The sequence below is a fragment of the Gorilla gorilla genome, chromosome 4 (genome assembly GCF_029281585.2).
Source record: "Gorilla gorilla gorilla isolate KB3781 chromosome 4, NHGRI_mGorGor1-v2.1_pri, whole genome shotgun sequence".
Classification (NCBI taxonomy): domain Eukaryota; kingdom Metazoa; phylum Chordata; class Mammalia; order Primates; family Hominidae; genus Gorilla; species Gorilla gorilla.
In genome coordinates, this window is record NC_073228.2 from 127420131 (window position 1) to 127436643 (window position 16513).

At 34.3% G+C, this 16513-nt stretch overlaps 1 protein-coding gene across 20 annotated transcripts in view; it reads left to right on the forward strand.

The window, feature by feature from the left end:
- Positions 1-16513, forward strand: part of CSNK1G3 (casein kinase 1 gamma 3) — a 105996-nt gene that overhangs the window by 43264 nt on the left and 46219 nt on the right. For all 20 annotated transcript variants that reach the window (XM_055387436.2, XM_031011101.3, XM_055387437.2 and 17 more), the window contains one exon: positions 3277-3346. In XM_055387436.2, coding sequence (XP_055243411.1) covers positions 3277-3346 — 70 coding nt within the window. The remainder of the gene's footprint in view (positions 1-3276; positions 3347-16513) is intronic.

Here is a 16513-nt window from a genome sequence, read left to right on the forward strand (position 1 = left end):
AGAGAGATTGGTTGGCTGACATGTGGCTTTAGACTGGGTTTTACCTAGATGAGTCCGTCTTGGTATTAAGATCTGGTCCTTGGCTTATGAAACAAAACGTGATTAGGTTATCTCACCAGTTGTCAGCATTTCTTAGAGGTGGATTCACAGTAATCAATTCACACTATCAAGCTCTCAGATTCAGGAAAGAGTGAATTTCTAACTAATAATGAGGTATTTTACAGGTCTAGAAAGCCCAAGTTTCTTTCTATGGGCCGATGTACATAGAAAGCCAAGTTAAAATTTCAAGGTCCCCTCATGAGCATGAAATCAGAAAGAGGTTTGTGAATATTAATCACTGTGGGATCCGCCTGCTTCGGCCTCCCAAAGTGCTGGGATTACAGGCGTGAGCCACTGTGCCTAGCCTGGACGTTGTTTGAACAGGCATTGCTGACTTTCATTTCTTTGAAATTCTTCCTTTTCTCATGTTGTAGGCCAGTGGTCCTGAATCTACAACAATCCTTGTGGTGTGCAAGGATAAAAGTGTGGCAGTGTTTACAGTCTGTGCTATTGATACAACAGCCTGTAGTGGGCAACTCTACTCATGGGAGCATGCTTTGTATGTGAATGATAGTTATCTGATATATTAAGGCAGATAAACCATCGTGTCAAAGCAGAAACCCCTGCTCTAGGCTGACCGTTCCTTGTCTGTTTCATTCATTAAGTGGTGATCCTTAGGTCCTGTTATTTATAGATTTGGAACTTGTTCATACCATTGATGCCTTACTAAACGTTTATTATGTCATCTTTCAGCCTTCTTATATACATACACATATATCACTTTTTAAAGTTTATTTTTGTGCTGTATCTCTGTCCTCTTAACTAGTTTTCTCCCCTTTTTTGGGGGAAACATTCTTCCTCCTCTCTGCTTTGTCTTTCTTTAAAGCACAATGATCAGCATTACATGTAATAATTATGGTTATACATTGTTCTTTGGGGGAAGTAGGAATATTTTTGGATCTATGTCTCTAGTATTTTGAGGTTGTAGAGTGGTATCTAGTCACGTTCACCTCAAGTTCATCCAAAATATTGGAAGGACAGAAAACTTTTCACAAACATTGTTGAACGATAGTTCATGATTTCCTTATATGTTTTTTCATTTGTATCTGTTATATCTGTTTGTGCCAGATAACATGATTTTGTTTAGACCTGCCATAAAAGTAATCACTTGAACATCTTATGTCTGTATACCTCAGTGTTATCTGGCTTTTATACTTTGCTCGGTACAAATAAAGGCATTATTTGATAACCTGAGTTCAGAGAGCAGATTTCTGTGACTGCTTTCAGCTCCGTTATCTCTTACAAAGATTTTTTATATTTATCTAATATTACCCTAGTTCAGATCAACAGTTTGTTTCAGGGTAATTTGTTAATATTACCTCAGCTACCATCCTTATATCTTGTTGTACATGAATAATGAAAATGTCATCCTGGGGAAGGTGACTTTTATTATATAGTGTTAAAATTTTACTGCTTAAGTACTGGAATCTAGTTGAAATGACTCAACTAAGTCAGATTTGGGTCTGTATTTTTATCCTAAGGGGGAGTAGTGATTGAATAAGTTATATATTTAATTTCATTTGTGATTGTGTACATGGACATCTTTTTATTGCATCTTAAGGTTATGTACTTCTAGGTAGTTAACTGAGGAATTATAGGTAATATAGTGCTATATGGATAGAAGGCACTGTTTTAAGTACTTTATATATAAGAAAGGTTAAGTTTTAACCCAATTTTACAGATGAGGGAACTGGAAAGTACCGAAAAGTTAAGTAACTTGCTGAAAGTCACACAGCTAGAAGTAGAGGATTTAGGATTCAAACCTAGTACAATTTAGTTTCAGTGTCTGTGCTCTTAACTACTGTACTATCCTGCCTCTCAAGAACTAAGCTGATTGTTTTCTCCTGTAATAAAATTTATAAGTTTTGCAGTGGGATTTTAATATTGCTTATGTGAATTCTTTTGTTGTTGGTCACAGTTTCATTATGATGTGTTGGTGTAAAATTCTTTTTAGTTATCTTGGTTGGGGTTCACATTCCTCTTGAATTGGTGGGTTGTTAACCTCATCATTTCTGGAATATTCATAGCAATAATTTATCCAGTTATTGCATCTGCTCACTTTTCTGTCTCCTTTCCTCCTGATACTGTTATCAAATCCATACTAAATCTTCTCACTGGATTGTCCAGGTCTCTGATCCTTTTCTTCCGTTTTCCAGTTTTTCTTCCTTCATGATGCATTCTATATAGTTTTTCTGTCTGCCTTACAGTTTCCAAATTCTCTCTTCTGTTAATCTGCTGGCAAAATGAGTTTTAAATTTAGTTACTGTATTCTCTTATTTTTCAAAGTTCTATTGATTCTTTTTGAAATTTTCTATTACCTTGTTATACTTTTCTGTTGGTTCTTTTTTAAATTTCCTGTTACCCTGTTACAGATTTCTACTTCTTGTATTTTCATGTTTAATATTATTTCTAATGTCTAAAACACGTTTCCTCTGTGCATGTTTGTGTGTGTGTGTGTGTGTGTGTGTGTGTGTGTGTGGTGTGTGTATATGAATCTCAAAAACATTTATGTCGAATGATAAAAGCTGGACACAACAGAAAGCATATACTGTATAATATCATTTAGGTGAAATCCAGCAACAGGCAAAACTAATCCAAAGGTGATAGAAGTAAAAAAGGTGTGATGGAAATGTTCTATAGATTGATGTGGTGGTTATAGGGATATATGGAGTTAATATGGATTTAATGCTTATGAACTGTGTGTTTTATTGCATATAAGTTATACCTTAGTGAAAAAAATTAAGACGTTGCTACTATCAAAATTTTCAAATTACCATCTTTGTTCTTACTATCCTATGACTTAACTTTAATCTAGAACCTTTATGTAAGAAATACACAGTTCAGAGGTGAATTTGAAGAACAGGAGAAATAGCATAAGAGCCATCATTTCTCTAGTGATGAATGTTCAGAACATATTTTTCTCAGGGTCAAAGAGTCAAACTTAAGGGATTTTTCTACTGCCTGATCTAATGGCTACTTACTTTATGTACATTTGTAGCATCATTTTATTTTACGTTGAACAGAAAGTTGATTTTTATATGAATCTAATCTTAGACAAAGATGCCTGGTAGACTATTACATAATATAGGCATTGACACCAAAATTTATAACATTTGTGTTGGGACCTAGTGCTCTTTTAATAACTTAAATGTCTTTTTTTGTTTGTTTTTCAATTAGGAGCCCATGAAATCAAGAGCACCACAGCTACATTTGGAATACAGATTCTATAAGCAGTTAGGATCTGGAGGTAAAGTCTTATATTAATTTTTAAATTTGAAATAAAGTGGATTGTCATGACTTTTTAGTTTCAAGGAATGGTATTTTAAGTTTGGTTAAGGAAATCACTTTGCAAGGCTATGTTTACTATACATTTTCTTACTATGGTCTTAGGATCCCTTTTTTATTTTATGACAGATTTGGAGCTTTTTATGTTTATGCTGATATGAGTAGAGAACATTGTGAAAAAATTTAATTTGCGAATATAAAATGCATACTTCTTCCATATTCTTAGTCTTTTTGGAGGCACTATTATAGCTGTTGAAGTGACTTACAATATAGTGGTAGGCTGAAAAATGGCCACATAGAAGATATCTGTATCATAATCCCTAGAACCTCTACATGTTACTGTATGACAGAGACTTTGCAAGTATGATAAATTAAGGATTTTGAGATGGAGAGATTATTCTGGATTATCTGGTGGGGGCAGAGGGACATTTACACACACACAAAAGGACTAGGCATTGTGACTGTGGAGCAGAGTGGAGAGAACCTGGAAGAGGCTTCTAGTACTTTCGCCTAGAGTCTCTAGAGGGAGTGTGGCCTTGCGAAGACCTTGATTCAGACCAATGAAACTGATTTCAGACTCTTACCTCCATAACTGTAAAAAAATAAATTTCTGTTGTTTTAAGCCACCAAATTTGTAGTAATTTGTTACAGCAGCCCTAGGCAACTAATATGGGTATGTTTTTAGATAAACTCTAAATTTAAGTGAGATTATTTCATGCCACTAGAGAAAATTCATGGAAAAAATGTCTATTGTATGTTACATTTCCTTTATGTTAAAAGGTTCTCACAGCACTTTTCTGTATACTTCTATTCAATTAATTGTAAGAATTTTACTTGTATAGCTTCTTGTATAATACAGGTAGAGGAATTTTGTTTCTCCAGATTTAATAAAATGGAATTTCTTCATGTATCTTTTTGTAAGCATGTTTACATTCTAGTGGGTAGAGCTGTCCGTTTCATACTGATACCAGTTTTACATTCTGTTTTTTCTAAGAGCACACTTTGCAAATGAGTAGTCATTGTAGGGGCAATAAGTTTTAAATTTTGTAGTAATGTGTTCATCACTACAGACTTCTTATAATACATATTTAAGTCTGATACAGACAGGCCTCAGGGAGTTATCAAAATTATCACTGACAACTGGGATTTAAAGGCTATTGGGATAAAACGAATTATATGTGAAACTATACATATTAGTTATTATACTAGCAAATAAGAAGTTAAGTGGGTATAAAACGAATTTATTGACTCATGTACTTGGAAATTCAAGGAAATGACTTGATAGATTAGACATTGCTCTATCCATTGCTTCAAATACTGTCATCAAAATGTCAAGTCTCTATGATATGCCTTATGAGTATGTGTAAGCTTCACTCTCTAGTTGGCCCTTCTTAAGAGATGCTGGAGGTTGCCACCAATAACCTAGGCTTAAGCAATTATGAAAGCATCTCTTTCCTAAAAATTTCAGCAAAAGTTGTAGGACTAAATCTTACTGCCTTATGTCATGCTTATCCCTGATTTAATTACTATGAATTTGATTGCCTCAAGTTAGATCAAATGCTTATCCAAACTTTAGAGACTGAGAATGGGGGAGGTGATTGCCTACTGGGAAATCGAGGTGTTATATAAGGGGGATTGGATGCCACGGTGATAAAAAAAAAAACAGATCTATCTAGTACAGTAATAAAACTGTCATTTGGAAGAATAGGATTGAGTGGTTTAGTTAGATAGAAATGAGTAAGTCAGTTTAGAGTTTAGCAAGTCATTGAATTGAGTAACAAAGATGTACTTTTATTATTTTAACTTTTTTCTGTTTTATGTCAGAGATAGTAAGAATAAAAATGAAACATTTTTTAGGACTTGAATGCCGTAGGACTGCAGTGTTGCACAACTGCAGGGACCACCATTTACAGGGTAGTCTCTGTTTACTAAGGGTGCTATGCTCCTCTCTGCTCTATGGGTGTCATTTACATAGATTGAAATACATATGGTCTTACTGAAGGTGTGCATCATGGTGGCTCTGAGCTGTGACACGTGTGGATATCTTTTAGTATTTTGTACGAGTCGTGAATTTGGGCATATTTTTTGTGTTTTTTTTTTTTTGTTTTTTGGTCATTTGTGAGTTTTGTGAAAGCATTTTTAAGTACCTTTGTGAGCTTTGTAGAAAAACAAGAGTGCTTAATTGTTTTGGAAGAACTGATGACTTTTAAACAGTTTGATTTTGGAATTCATATCTGAAAAGATTATATTTTCAGACTGCTCTTAATTATAAATGGGCTATTTAGAGTAACTCAACCTATAATTTTCCTATGGTATGCTGAATTTCATTTATATAGCAATTTGCTTGTTAATATTCTCTTTAAAAATAGATATATTTAAGTAATATCCAGCATATATAAAGAACTTCTAAAACTCACCAACAAAAATAGACAACCCAATTGAAAAATGGACAAAGGACTTGAATAGACAAATCTCCAAAGATATACAAATGGCTGATGAAAAACATAAAAAAATGCTCAACACCATTAATCATTAGGGAAATGCAGCTGGAAACCATGAGATACCACTTCATACCCCTCAATATGGCTGTAACAAAACAAAACAATACACAGAAAGCAAGTGTTAGTATGGATATGGAGAAATTGGAATCCTTGTGCATTGGTGTAAAAATTAAAAAAAGCCACCGTGGAAAATTGTATGTTGATTCTTCAAAAAAATTAAACATAGAACTACCATTTGATCTAGCAATTCCACTTCTGGATATATACATAAAATAATTGAGAGCATGACTTCTACAGGTAATTGTACATTCATGTTCATAGAAGTATTGTTTACACTAGCCAAAAGGTAGAAGCAACCCAAGTGTACATTGACAGAAAAATGGATAAAATGTGGTATATACATAAGATGGAATATTATCCAGCTTTAAAAAGGAAGGCTGGGTGTGGTGGCTCACGCCTATAATCCCAGCACTGAGACCTGTGGTCTCAGCTACTTGGGAGGCTGAGGTGGGAGCATCGCTTGAGCCCAGGAAGTCAAGGCTGCAATGAGCTTTGATCATGCCATTGTACTAAAAAAAGGAAAATTCTGCAAAATGAAATAAGGCGGTCACAAAAGGACAAATAAATTGCACTTACATGAGGCTAGAATAGTCAAATTCATAGAGGCAGAAGGTAGAATGGTGTTTTCTGGGGGCTTGGGGAGAGGGCAGAAATGGGGAATTATTGTTCATTGGGTAAGAGTTTCAGTATGGGATGATGAACAAATTTTGGAGATGGATGGATGGTGGGGATGGTTGTACAGTAATGTAAACGTACTTAATGCCACTGAACTGTACACTTAAAGATGGTTTAAATGACAAATTCTATGTGTATTTTACCACAAATAAATTGGAAAATAGATTTATTTAGAATTATTTAGTGGGGTATATGTGAAAAAATATACAATTTGGTTTTGCCCATTTGGGTTTTGATCCTCCTGTAAATCCATGTTTCTTTCCTTTATGTAGCTTCTCTGACAATATCCCTCTTTACATTACATTATTTAGCTTTGCATAGGATTAGACTATTGTTTTATACCATTATCACTCTCTGTGATAGCAAAAATTTAATGTATTGAGTAGTCTTGTTTTGTCACATCTACTCAGTATTCTTTGAGTCAAATGAAGACCTGGATTTGGGAGTCATCAGCACATAGATGGTTTTTAAAGCTAAAGAAATGGATGAGATCTCCCTGAGGAGAGTATAGAGGTTGACAAGAAAAGAATAGCAAGAACAAAGCTGTGTGGACTACTCCATTGTATATAAATAGATTTGACTCTTAATAACAAAAGTTGTGAAAGCAGTAGCTTAAACAAGTAAAGGGATGTAATGTGAGACAAGTGAGTTCAGAGGTGGGCAATTGTAGGGTTGGTACAGCTGCTCAAAAGTAAGGAACCAGGCTCCTAACCTTAGTGTGTGGCTTCATCCTGCAATCCTGGATTTTTTGTAACAGGAGGGAAGGAGGAAGAAATGAAATTACTATTTGTGTAAAGACAACTTCCAGTTCTTTATCTCCTGCTTCCATTCTTAAAGTCTAGCTGTATATGAATATCCCTACTGAAATCAGAAATTCATATAGCTGGAATTGAGTTCCCTACCTTCTTTTCCCCTTATTTTCTCGACAGTTTCTCTCTCTCTTAAAAGACCTTCCTGCTTGATCTTTTGGATTACCTAGTTCCATTAGTTCCACATCTATTCAAGCTGAAATGTTAGCCTCCTCTGATTTTGGCGTATTGGTATAGTAAAAAAGTTCTGTCAATTTTGTCTCTTAAAATCTCTCTTGACTTCATTCTCTTCCAGTCCCCATTGTTACTTTTCTTCGAATTGGGCTTCCTTTTGAATATCTCAACCAGCTTTTTACCTCTACCTGCACAGAGGGGCACATCATTTAGTATAAAGTCCAAATTTGTTTCTCTTTCTACTGACCTACTTTTTAGTTGCACTACACTTACTATTCCTTGAGTAGATCTTACTATTTTCACATGTCTGTATTCTTTCTCGAATATCTTTCTTTTCTAATGAATTCTATTTTTCTTTAAGCCCCAGCTAAATGTCACCTGCTTAGCAATGCGTTTTCTGACATCTTTTCCTCTCCAGAAAAGCTTCTTATTTGATCTGATATTTTGAATATGTAAACCTTTGAAACCTTTATTTTTCTTTTATCATATGGTAATTATTATTTGTCTATGTCTGTCTTCACTGAATTTTGAACTCTTTGAGGGCAGTGATAATGATATGTTCATCTTTTTCTTCTTGGTAGCAGAATGATTGGCATTTGTAGGTTCTTGGTAAATGGTTGAAAGAATAAATTCTTAAATAACAATAATAGACTGTTTTCTTTCATTAGATGTGAAGTTGGGATGTATAATCTTCAAATTTCCTATATTTTCTAACTTCTGTGACCCTGTGATTAAAGTTTGATATTTTAATATTACACAAAATTGTCGTATTATTAATTTTGAGTTTATTCTATTTCTGGACAAATAATACAATTTCAAACTTTTAAGTTCTAAAAATTAATTTCATTTGTATTATCCTATGATTAGGTAAATTTATTTTCTCATTTTGGACAACTAGAGATCAAAGGAAGAAATTATTGGTGAGAATTTTTTAATTAATGGAAGTGGTAACCAAGGAGATACGCAGAAAGTTTTATATTAAAACTTGCTGAACTATACAACTCAGCCATCTAAAATTAGTCACTTTCTTGAGAAGGGTGGGCTTTAATTATTAGAATTAACTCAGTTTCTTCATTTACTTGAAAGTAAGTATATCTGAATTGTTGATATTTCATGAAAATACATAGAACATATTTGAAATTTATGGGAAAATTGTTTTTGGAGATCTGTGATTCTCAGTAACACTTCTTAATTTTTTTTGACATTAGTTTAAATAGGCTACATTAGGAGAAACTGCAATTAATGCATTCCTTGGAACATCTTAATTAGCTGATATTTTTAATCATAGAAAAAAATAACCTTTTTTTCTGTCATAAATTACTACTTATCAGAGGAAGTAAATGATCTTTTTCTCTGTCATAAATTATTCTTGGCAAATCTCTAACTATAGAAATGATATTAAAAATACTGTTTGACACCATATGTTAAATCATCATTTCTCGAATGGCTTGACTTTTTGAGATTCCTTGGACTATGTAGTTCTAAGCAATAATTTGATGGTAGCCACAGGTGCTGTTACTAAAATTATAACTCTTTATAATGCTGTATTTTAAAAGGTGTTTGAAAAGCCCCCTCTTTCTTCTTTATGCTGATCCTTCTGCCTTCTTGATTTGTGCCTTGTTAAAAAGTCTGGATTTATGTGCTCCCTGCATTTTTTTACTCTGGTTTATCGATGCCTACGTTTTCACTTTATTTTTAAGACGATTTAGTTCCGTCTGCTGGTTAAATGAATGTTGGTGATTTTGTAATGTATGGAAATTTTATTGTACTGTTTACTTTTGAGAAGTATTATGGGTAATAGTATAAACTTTGTTAAAAGTTGTGGGTATAAACCATTCAGTAGTATCTAAAACTGATTTAATTCACAGTTACCAGATCAAGTTTCTCAGACCATGTTTTAGGTAAGACATTCAAAAAATTCTGCTGTATGTATATTATAAGCTGTTGTTTGAAAAAATTGAAAGGAAGTACTGTAACAAGCATGAAAGTTAAGTGAATAAATACTTAGAATATTGCTTACTGTATTTTGATATTAACAAAAATAATGAAAATATGATATGAGTGGGTTAGTCAGTAGTGTAAACTTAATCTCAGCCCAGGTAACCAACAGTTTATATAGCAGATTCTTAGAATCCCTTTTTCTGTCATAACTAAATTGCTTTTAGAAGAAGTTTTTAAAAATATGTAATACTTCTAATTCTTTAAAGTTAGAGGTCTCTCTGTGTGGAAATTTCTACAAGTTTTGCACTGCTAAACATTTACTTATTTATATGTGAATATATACTTACATTGTTACTACTATCATAGTAGATGGAAGTATACAATTTTTTTCTGTTAAAGTTGTAGTTTATGGAGAATGGGTACATTTAAAGAATGTTATGCATTATCAGTAAGAAAGAGGTGTTAACTGATAGTGGTTTTAGTTTGGTTTATATGGTGCAGGCATTAGTGTTGTGTGTGGTGTGGTTATTATAGTATTTTCAATGATTAATTAAGGACATAGGAATCTTAAGCAAAAAGCAAACCATACTTTTGAATAGGATATTACTAAATATACATAATTTTTGTAATTCCTTGTGCAATAGTAAAAAGATAGAAAGTATAAAACCATGAAAAATTATGAAAATTTCATATTTAGTTTTGCTTTAAGTGTTATATAATGCATTGTAAGAAGAAAAGATTTGTAAGCTTGTAGCTTAGGGACTAGGGGGAAGAATCATAGAGTCCATTTTTTCCTTAAATTTTATAGGCCCAAACTGGATAACAACTTAAGTTCTATTCAGTTTTTGCAACAGTTAAATTTTTACTTGTTTGTAGGTGATGTTATTTTTTTAATGTTGTTTGAATGTTAGAATAATTTCTAAATGTGTAAATTAAATCATCACAGAAAGGATTGTTGCTCTTTTTTACAGTGGGATAACTTGATTCCTTTTATTTGGGGTTAATTGATAGAATTTTACTGCTAAATGCAGATATTGTGGATGCTAAATGCAGATATTTTAATGGAAGGACTGTTACCAAGTCCATAATTCAGTACACCTGTTGGTTCATAGCAGCGCTTACTATTCAGCTAGGACAACACTTCTTAAACTTTTGGGTCTCAGGATTCTTTTATGCTCTTACCCTTTTTGAGTATCTCAGAGCACTTTTGTTGTTGTGGGTTGTAGCTGTTGATATTTACCATATTAGAAATTAACACAGAAATATAAAAATGTTGCTATATTTGTTTAAAATAAAAATAATAATTGAGACATTTTAAAATCAAGGCAATTTTGTTGATATACTTTCCAAAACAGAAAAAGTGAGAAAAGTAACATTGTTCTACATATTTTGCAAATGTCTTTAATGTCTGGCTTAACAGTAAACAGCTAGATTCCCATATCTTCTGCATTTAGTATATTGTGATAACACAAGTCCCATAGTCTCTGGAATGAGAGTGAAAAAAATATATTTATGTTATTACAAAATAATTTTGATATTACTGACTTCCTGCAAGGGTCTCACGGACCACCCCTGTCCTCAAGAGCTTCAGGCCACATGTTGAAAACTGTTGACCTAGGAGTATAAGCATTTGTGCTAAAGGTTAAGAATGCCTTAATGCAAAATTACCCTAAAAAAAAGATAGGGTGATACTGTGTGATAATTCTGTGCTTAGCATTTCTAGCCACAATTTAGGTTTTCTTAATCAGAGCTGTTTAAATTAAATCAGGAAGTTTAAATTTCCTAGTAAGTTTGTTAGTACTTTTGTTCTAATTCTTCTTATTTGTGTTAGGCTGTTCTTGTGTTGCTATAAAGAAATGCTGGAGTCTGGGTAATTTATAAGAAAAGAGGTTTAGTTGGCTCACGGTTCTGTAGGCTGTATAGGAAGCATGGTGCCAGGCATCTGTTCAGCTTCTGGTAAGGCCTCAGGAAGTGTACAATCATGGCAGAAGGCAAGGGGAAGCCAGTTATCACGTGGAGAGAGTGGGAGCAAGAGAGAGAGAAAGTGAAGGGGAGGTGCAACACTCTTTTAAACCAAATCTCATAAGAACTCAAAATCATGAGAACAGCACAAACCCATGAGGGATCTGCTCCATTGACCCAGTTAACTCCCATCAGGCCCCACCTTCAAAACTGAGGATTATAACTCAACGTAAGATTTAGAGGGGACAACACCCAAACTATCTCACTATTTTACATTTTACATGAAGAATTCTAGACCTGAAAATGGATCATGATATTACTGTGAAATGGATCATGATATTATTTCCTTAATGGTCTACTTAACTAATACTTATCTGTAAGGAACTGAAGTATTTAAAAACTTGACACAAAGTACCAAGCAGTCTTTAATAGTTCCTGTGTATTACTGTTGTGTGACTTAATTTTGTTTTGTCACTTAAAGGGAGTACCAACATATAAAATGAGATATTTAATGAAGTGAATTTTGGGGGAGTGAGGGTGAGATTGTATTTTCAAATATGTGAATTTTGTATTCATAATCCTTGAGCTTTTCTTGGGAAAAAATAAACTTCTCTTGAAAAGTAAAGATATTGGAAATTATCAGATGTAACTTTCATGAATTCACAGTGGATAGCTTTTTATATTAGTATCAAATAAAAATAATTTTAGAACCACTGGAATGGGCGGAATAAGATTTTATAATTGAAAATTCACCAGGTGTAAGAACAGACCTTTCTGAGCCTGTTGTGCCCTCTTTTTCCTTACCTCTTCCATTTCTAAAAAATCTCTACCTTGTGATCTAACCTACCATTTACGTTGCTGTGGTGGTTTTGGTTTGTTTTTTGCTTAGGGTATACCTTGCCTCAACCTCTGTTTGTTAATTGCAATTCTTCTTAACTCTTAAAAATTTAAGTTGTTTGCTCAGTGATTAAAAAAACTGTCCAGACTTGTTCTGGGAAATAAAATTATAGTTTGGTGTAAATATCATTTTAAGTTTTTCTTTGTGGTCCTAGAATCTTTAAAGTAAGCACTTTTTTTCCTGATTGCAAAAATAGCATACGTTCGTAATAAAAATTAGGAAAAGTTTAAAAAAAAAAGTGAAGGTAGAAATCACCAATGCTTCCAGTAATGTTAGCTTTCTGCTTTTTTCTTGTGTTATCTTTTCTATTCGTATGTATGTTTAATGATTGTATTAGTCCGTTTTCTTGCTGCTGATAAATTGCCCCGAGGAGGGGCAATTTACAAAAGAAAGAGGTTTATTAGACTTAACAGTTCCATGTGGCTGGGGAGGCCTCACAATCATGGCGGAAGGTGAAAGGCACATCTCACTGGCAGACAAGAGCTTGTGCAGGCAAACTCCCATTTTTAAAGCCATCAGATCTTTTGAGACTCATTCACTATTATGAGAACAGTACAGGAAAGAGCCAGTCCCATAATTCAGTCACCTCCCACTGGGTTCCTCCCACGACATGTGGAATTGTGGGAGTTACGATTCAAGATGAGATTTGGGTGGGGTCACAGCCAAACCATATCAGTGACTCATTAGAAATATTTTATTTTAAGGCCAGGTGTGGTGGCTCACGCCTGTAATCCCAGCACTTTGGGAGGCTGAGGTGGGTGGATCACTTGAGGTCTGGAGTTTGAGACCATCCTGGCCAACATAGGGAAACCCTGTCTCTACTAAAAATGCAATAAAAAGATTAGCTGGGCGTGGTGGCAGGTGCCTATAATCCCAGCTATTTTGGGAGGCTGAGGCAGGAGAATCACTTGAACCGTGAAGTGGAGGTTGTGGTGAGCTGAGATCACACAACTGTATTCCAGCCTGGGCAATAGAGTGAGACTCCATTTAAAAAAAAAATTTTAAAAGTAATACATGGTTTAAAACAACAAAAATTTTAATCAGCAGTATTATAAGAAGTAAGTAATAAAAGTTTGTCTTTCACAGTTATCGCCAAAGATAGTCAAAGGCTGTATTATATTGCGTAATATGGGTATGACATATTAGGTTGGTGCAAACATAATTGCAGTTTTGGGCTGTGAATTTTAAATCATTATGACTGGTCTCAAGCACATCTTTATTAATCAAAATAGGAACCATTACAGTCAACACATTTTTGCCAATAAGAAATAAGTGTTTATTCGTGTAGCATAAAAATTAGTGCTTCGGGATTTGATGAACTCTTGGAAAGCATTTTTACTGCATCTTGCTGGTTGTGGAAACGTTTTCCCTGCAAAAGGTTGTCAAGATGCTTGAAGAAGTAGTAGTTGGTTGGCAAGAGGTCAGGTGAATATGGCAGATGAGGCAAAACTTCATAGCCCAATTTGTTCAACTTTTGAAGAATTGGTTGTGCAATGTGCGGTCGGTGTTGTGGTGCAGATGAGTTGGGTCCTTTCTGTTGATCAATGCCAGCTGCAGGCATTGCAGTTTTCGGTGCATCTCATTGATTTGCTGAGGATACTTCTCAGATGTAATGGTTTCGCTGGGATTCAGAAAGCTGCAGTGGATCAGACCAGCAGCCGACCACCAGACGTGACTATGACCTTTTTTTGGTGCAAATTTGGCTCTGGGAGGTGCTTTGGAGCTTCTTCTCGGTCCAACCACTGGGCTGGTTGTCACCGGTTGTCATGTAAAATCCACTCTTTGTCTCACATCACAATCCGATTGAGAAATGGTTCATTGTTGTGTAAAATAAGAGAAGATGACACTTCAAAATGATGTTTTTTAAAAAATGTTTGCTCAACTCATGAGGCACCCACTAATCGAGCTTTTTCACCTTTCCAATTTGCTTCAAATGCTGAACGACCATAGAAAGGTCGACGTTGAGTTCTTTGGCAACTTCTTGTGTAGTTTTAAGAGGATCAGCTTTGATGATTGCCCTCAGTTGGTCATTGTCAGCCTCTGATGGCCAACCACTATGCTCCTCATCTTCAAGGCTCTTGTTTCCTTTGTAAAACTTCTTGAACTGCCACTGCACTCTATGTTTGTTAGCAGTTCCTGGGCCAAATGCATTGTTGATGTTGCATGTTGTTTCCACTGCTATATACGACCCATTTTTGAACTCGAATAAGAAAATCACTCAAATTTGCTTTTTGTCTAACATCATTTCCATAGTCTAACGTAAATTTAAAATAAACAGCAAGTAATAAGTCATTAGCAAAAATACATGAAAAGAGAAACACGCATTAAAATGATGTATAACATGACGACATTTAAGAATGTATTCCAGTATCAAACAGCAATTTGCAACAATGCAAAAACTGCAATTACATTTGCACCAAGCTAATAATTTGTTTAATTAGCTTAGAGTTGGTGGATTTTTAGGTAGCTGCCAACTCTTTTTGTAACTGTAACAAACAATGAAGCTTGAACATGATTATATGCATACTTATGCTTGCTTTGAAAATGATAGGGTAATTTTCCTCCAAAAGCAAAAGGATAGAGTAATTTTCCTTCAAAAACAAAAGGATAGGGTAATTTTCCTCCAAAAATGTGCTGCTTTCTATTCTCATCAATGTTTTAACCCACAACTTTGTCAGTCTTGACTAATTAATTTTTGAATTATGAATATGCCTTTGAAACTACACCAAAATTTGACAAGTGGTCATTTCTTAAAGGTCAGTTACAATGTAGAGTATAGAAATCATACCAAAAAACTTTTTCTACTCTCATACATTAAAATCCATTGTAGTTTGAATGAACCATTTCTGACTACATGCATTGTCTTTTGGAGGACACTGGTTCATTGAGTTATGCATGTATTTCAAATACTAACACATTTCACTACCCAACATTAAATCATAATAGCTAATATCACCACAATTTCATCAGAACAAGCTTTTAAGTATTGGAAAACTGTCAAGGTCATCATAGCATATAAAAATTTTTACAAAATTCAAATTGCTTGAAAGCTTTACTTTTATTATTGGTAATAAATGTCAGTTTTTCTTGAAGTAAGAGTCTCTTCATTCATTCTTGAGAATGCTTTTTATTTATTTATTTGTTTTGCTTCATTGTACTCTTGAATAGAAAAGTTAAAAGTGGATGTTCTTGTCTTGCTCTCAGTCATTAATGGAAAGCATTCAATCTTTCACCATTAAATGTGATGTTAGTTGGTAGCTTTTCCTAGATTCCCCTTATCAGATTTAGAAACCTTCTATTCCAAATTTTTGAGTGTTAAATCAGATGCTTTCTTAGCACCCATTAAGATAATCTTAAGGTTTTTGCCATTTCTTCTGTTATTATGGTGAATAATATTGGTGGATTTTTGAATATTAACCCAACTTTGTATTCCTGGATTAAAACATTCTTAGCATGGTTTCTCATTCACTTATGTATCCGTAATGCCCAACCCAGTCCCATAAAGATATAGTATATGTTCAGTAAGTACTTGTTCAATTAATTAAGACAGTGAAATTCCCTAAATGGTTTTCCTGTTTTGGAAACTGTTGAAAACTTTTGAAAAAACCAGTCATTTTATAAACCAAAACATACTGCTATCTATCTTATTCAGAAGTAATTTCTCAACAACGTTAACTATTGGGAATATAGATGGTGATTCAGAAGGAAGTAGAGAACGTTTTGACAGTCCTTTCTTTTTTTTTTTTTTCTTTTTGAAACAGTCTTGCTGTGTCAGCCAGGCTGGAGTGCAGTGGTGCGATCTTGGCTCACTGCAACCTCCACCTCCTGGGTTCAAGCAGTTCTCCTGCCTCAGCCTCCCAAGTAGCTGGCATTACAGGCACACGCCACCATGCCTGGCTAACTGTTTTGTATTTTTATTAGAGATGGGGTTTCACCATGTGGGCCAGGCTGGTTTCGAACTCCTGACCTCAAGTGACCCACCGGCCTCAGCCTCCCAAAGTCCTGGGATTACAGGCATGAGCTACCGCGCCTAGCCGACAGTCCTTTCATTGAAGAAGTTCAAAACCTTTTTATTTTTACATTTTTTATATAGTTCTAACAAGCTTTGA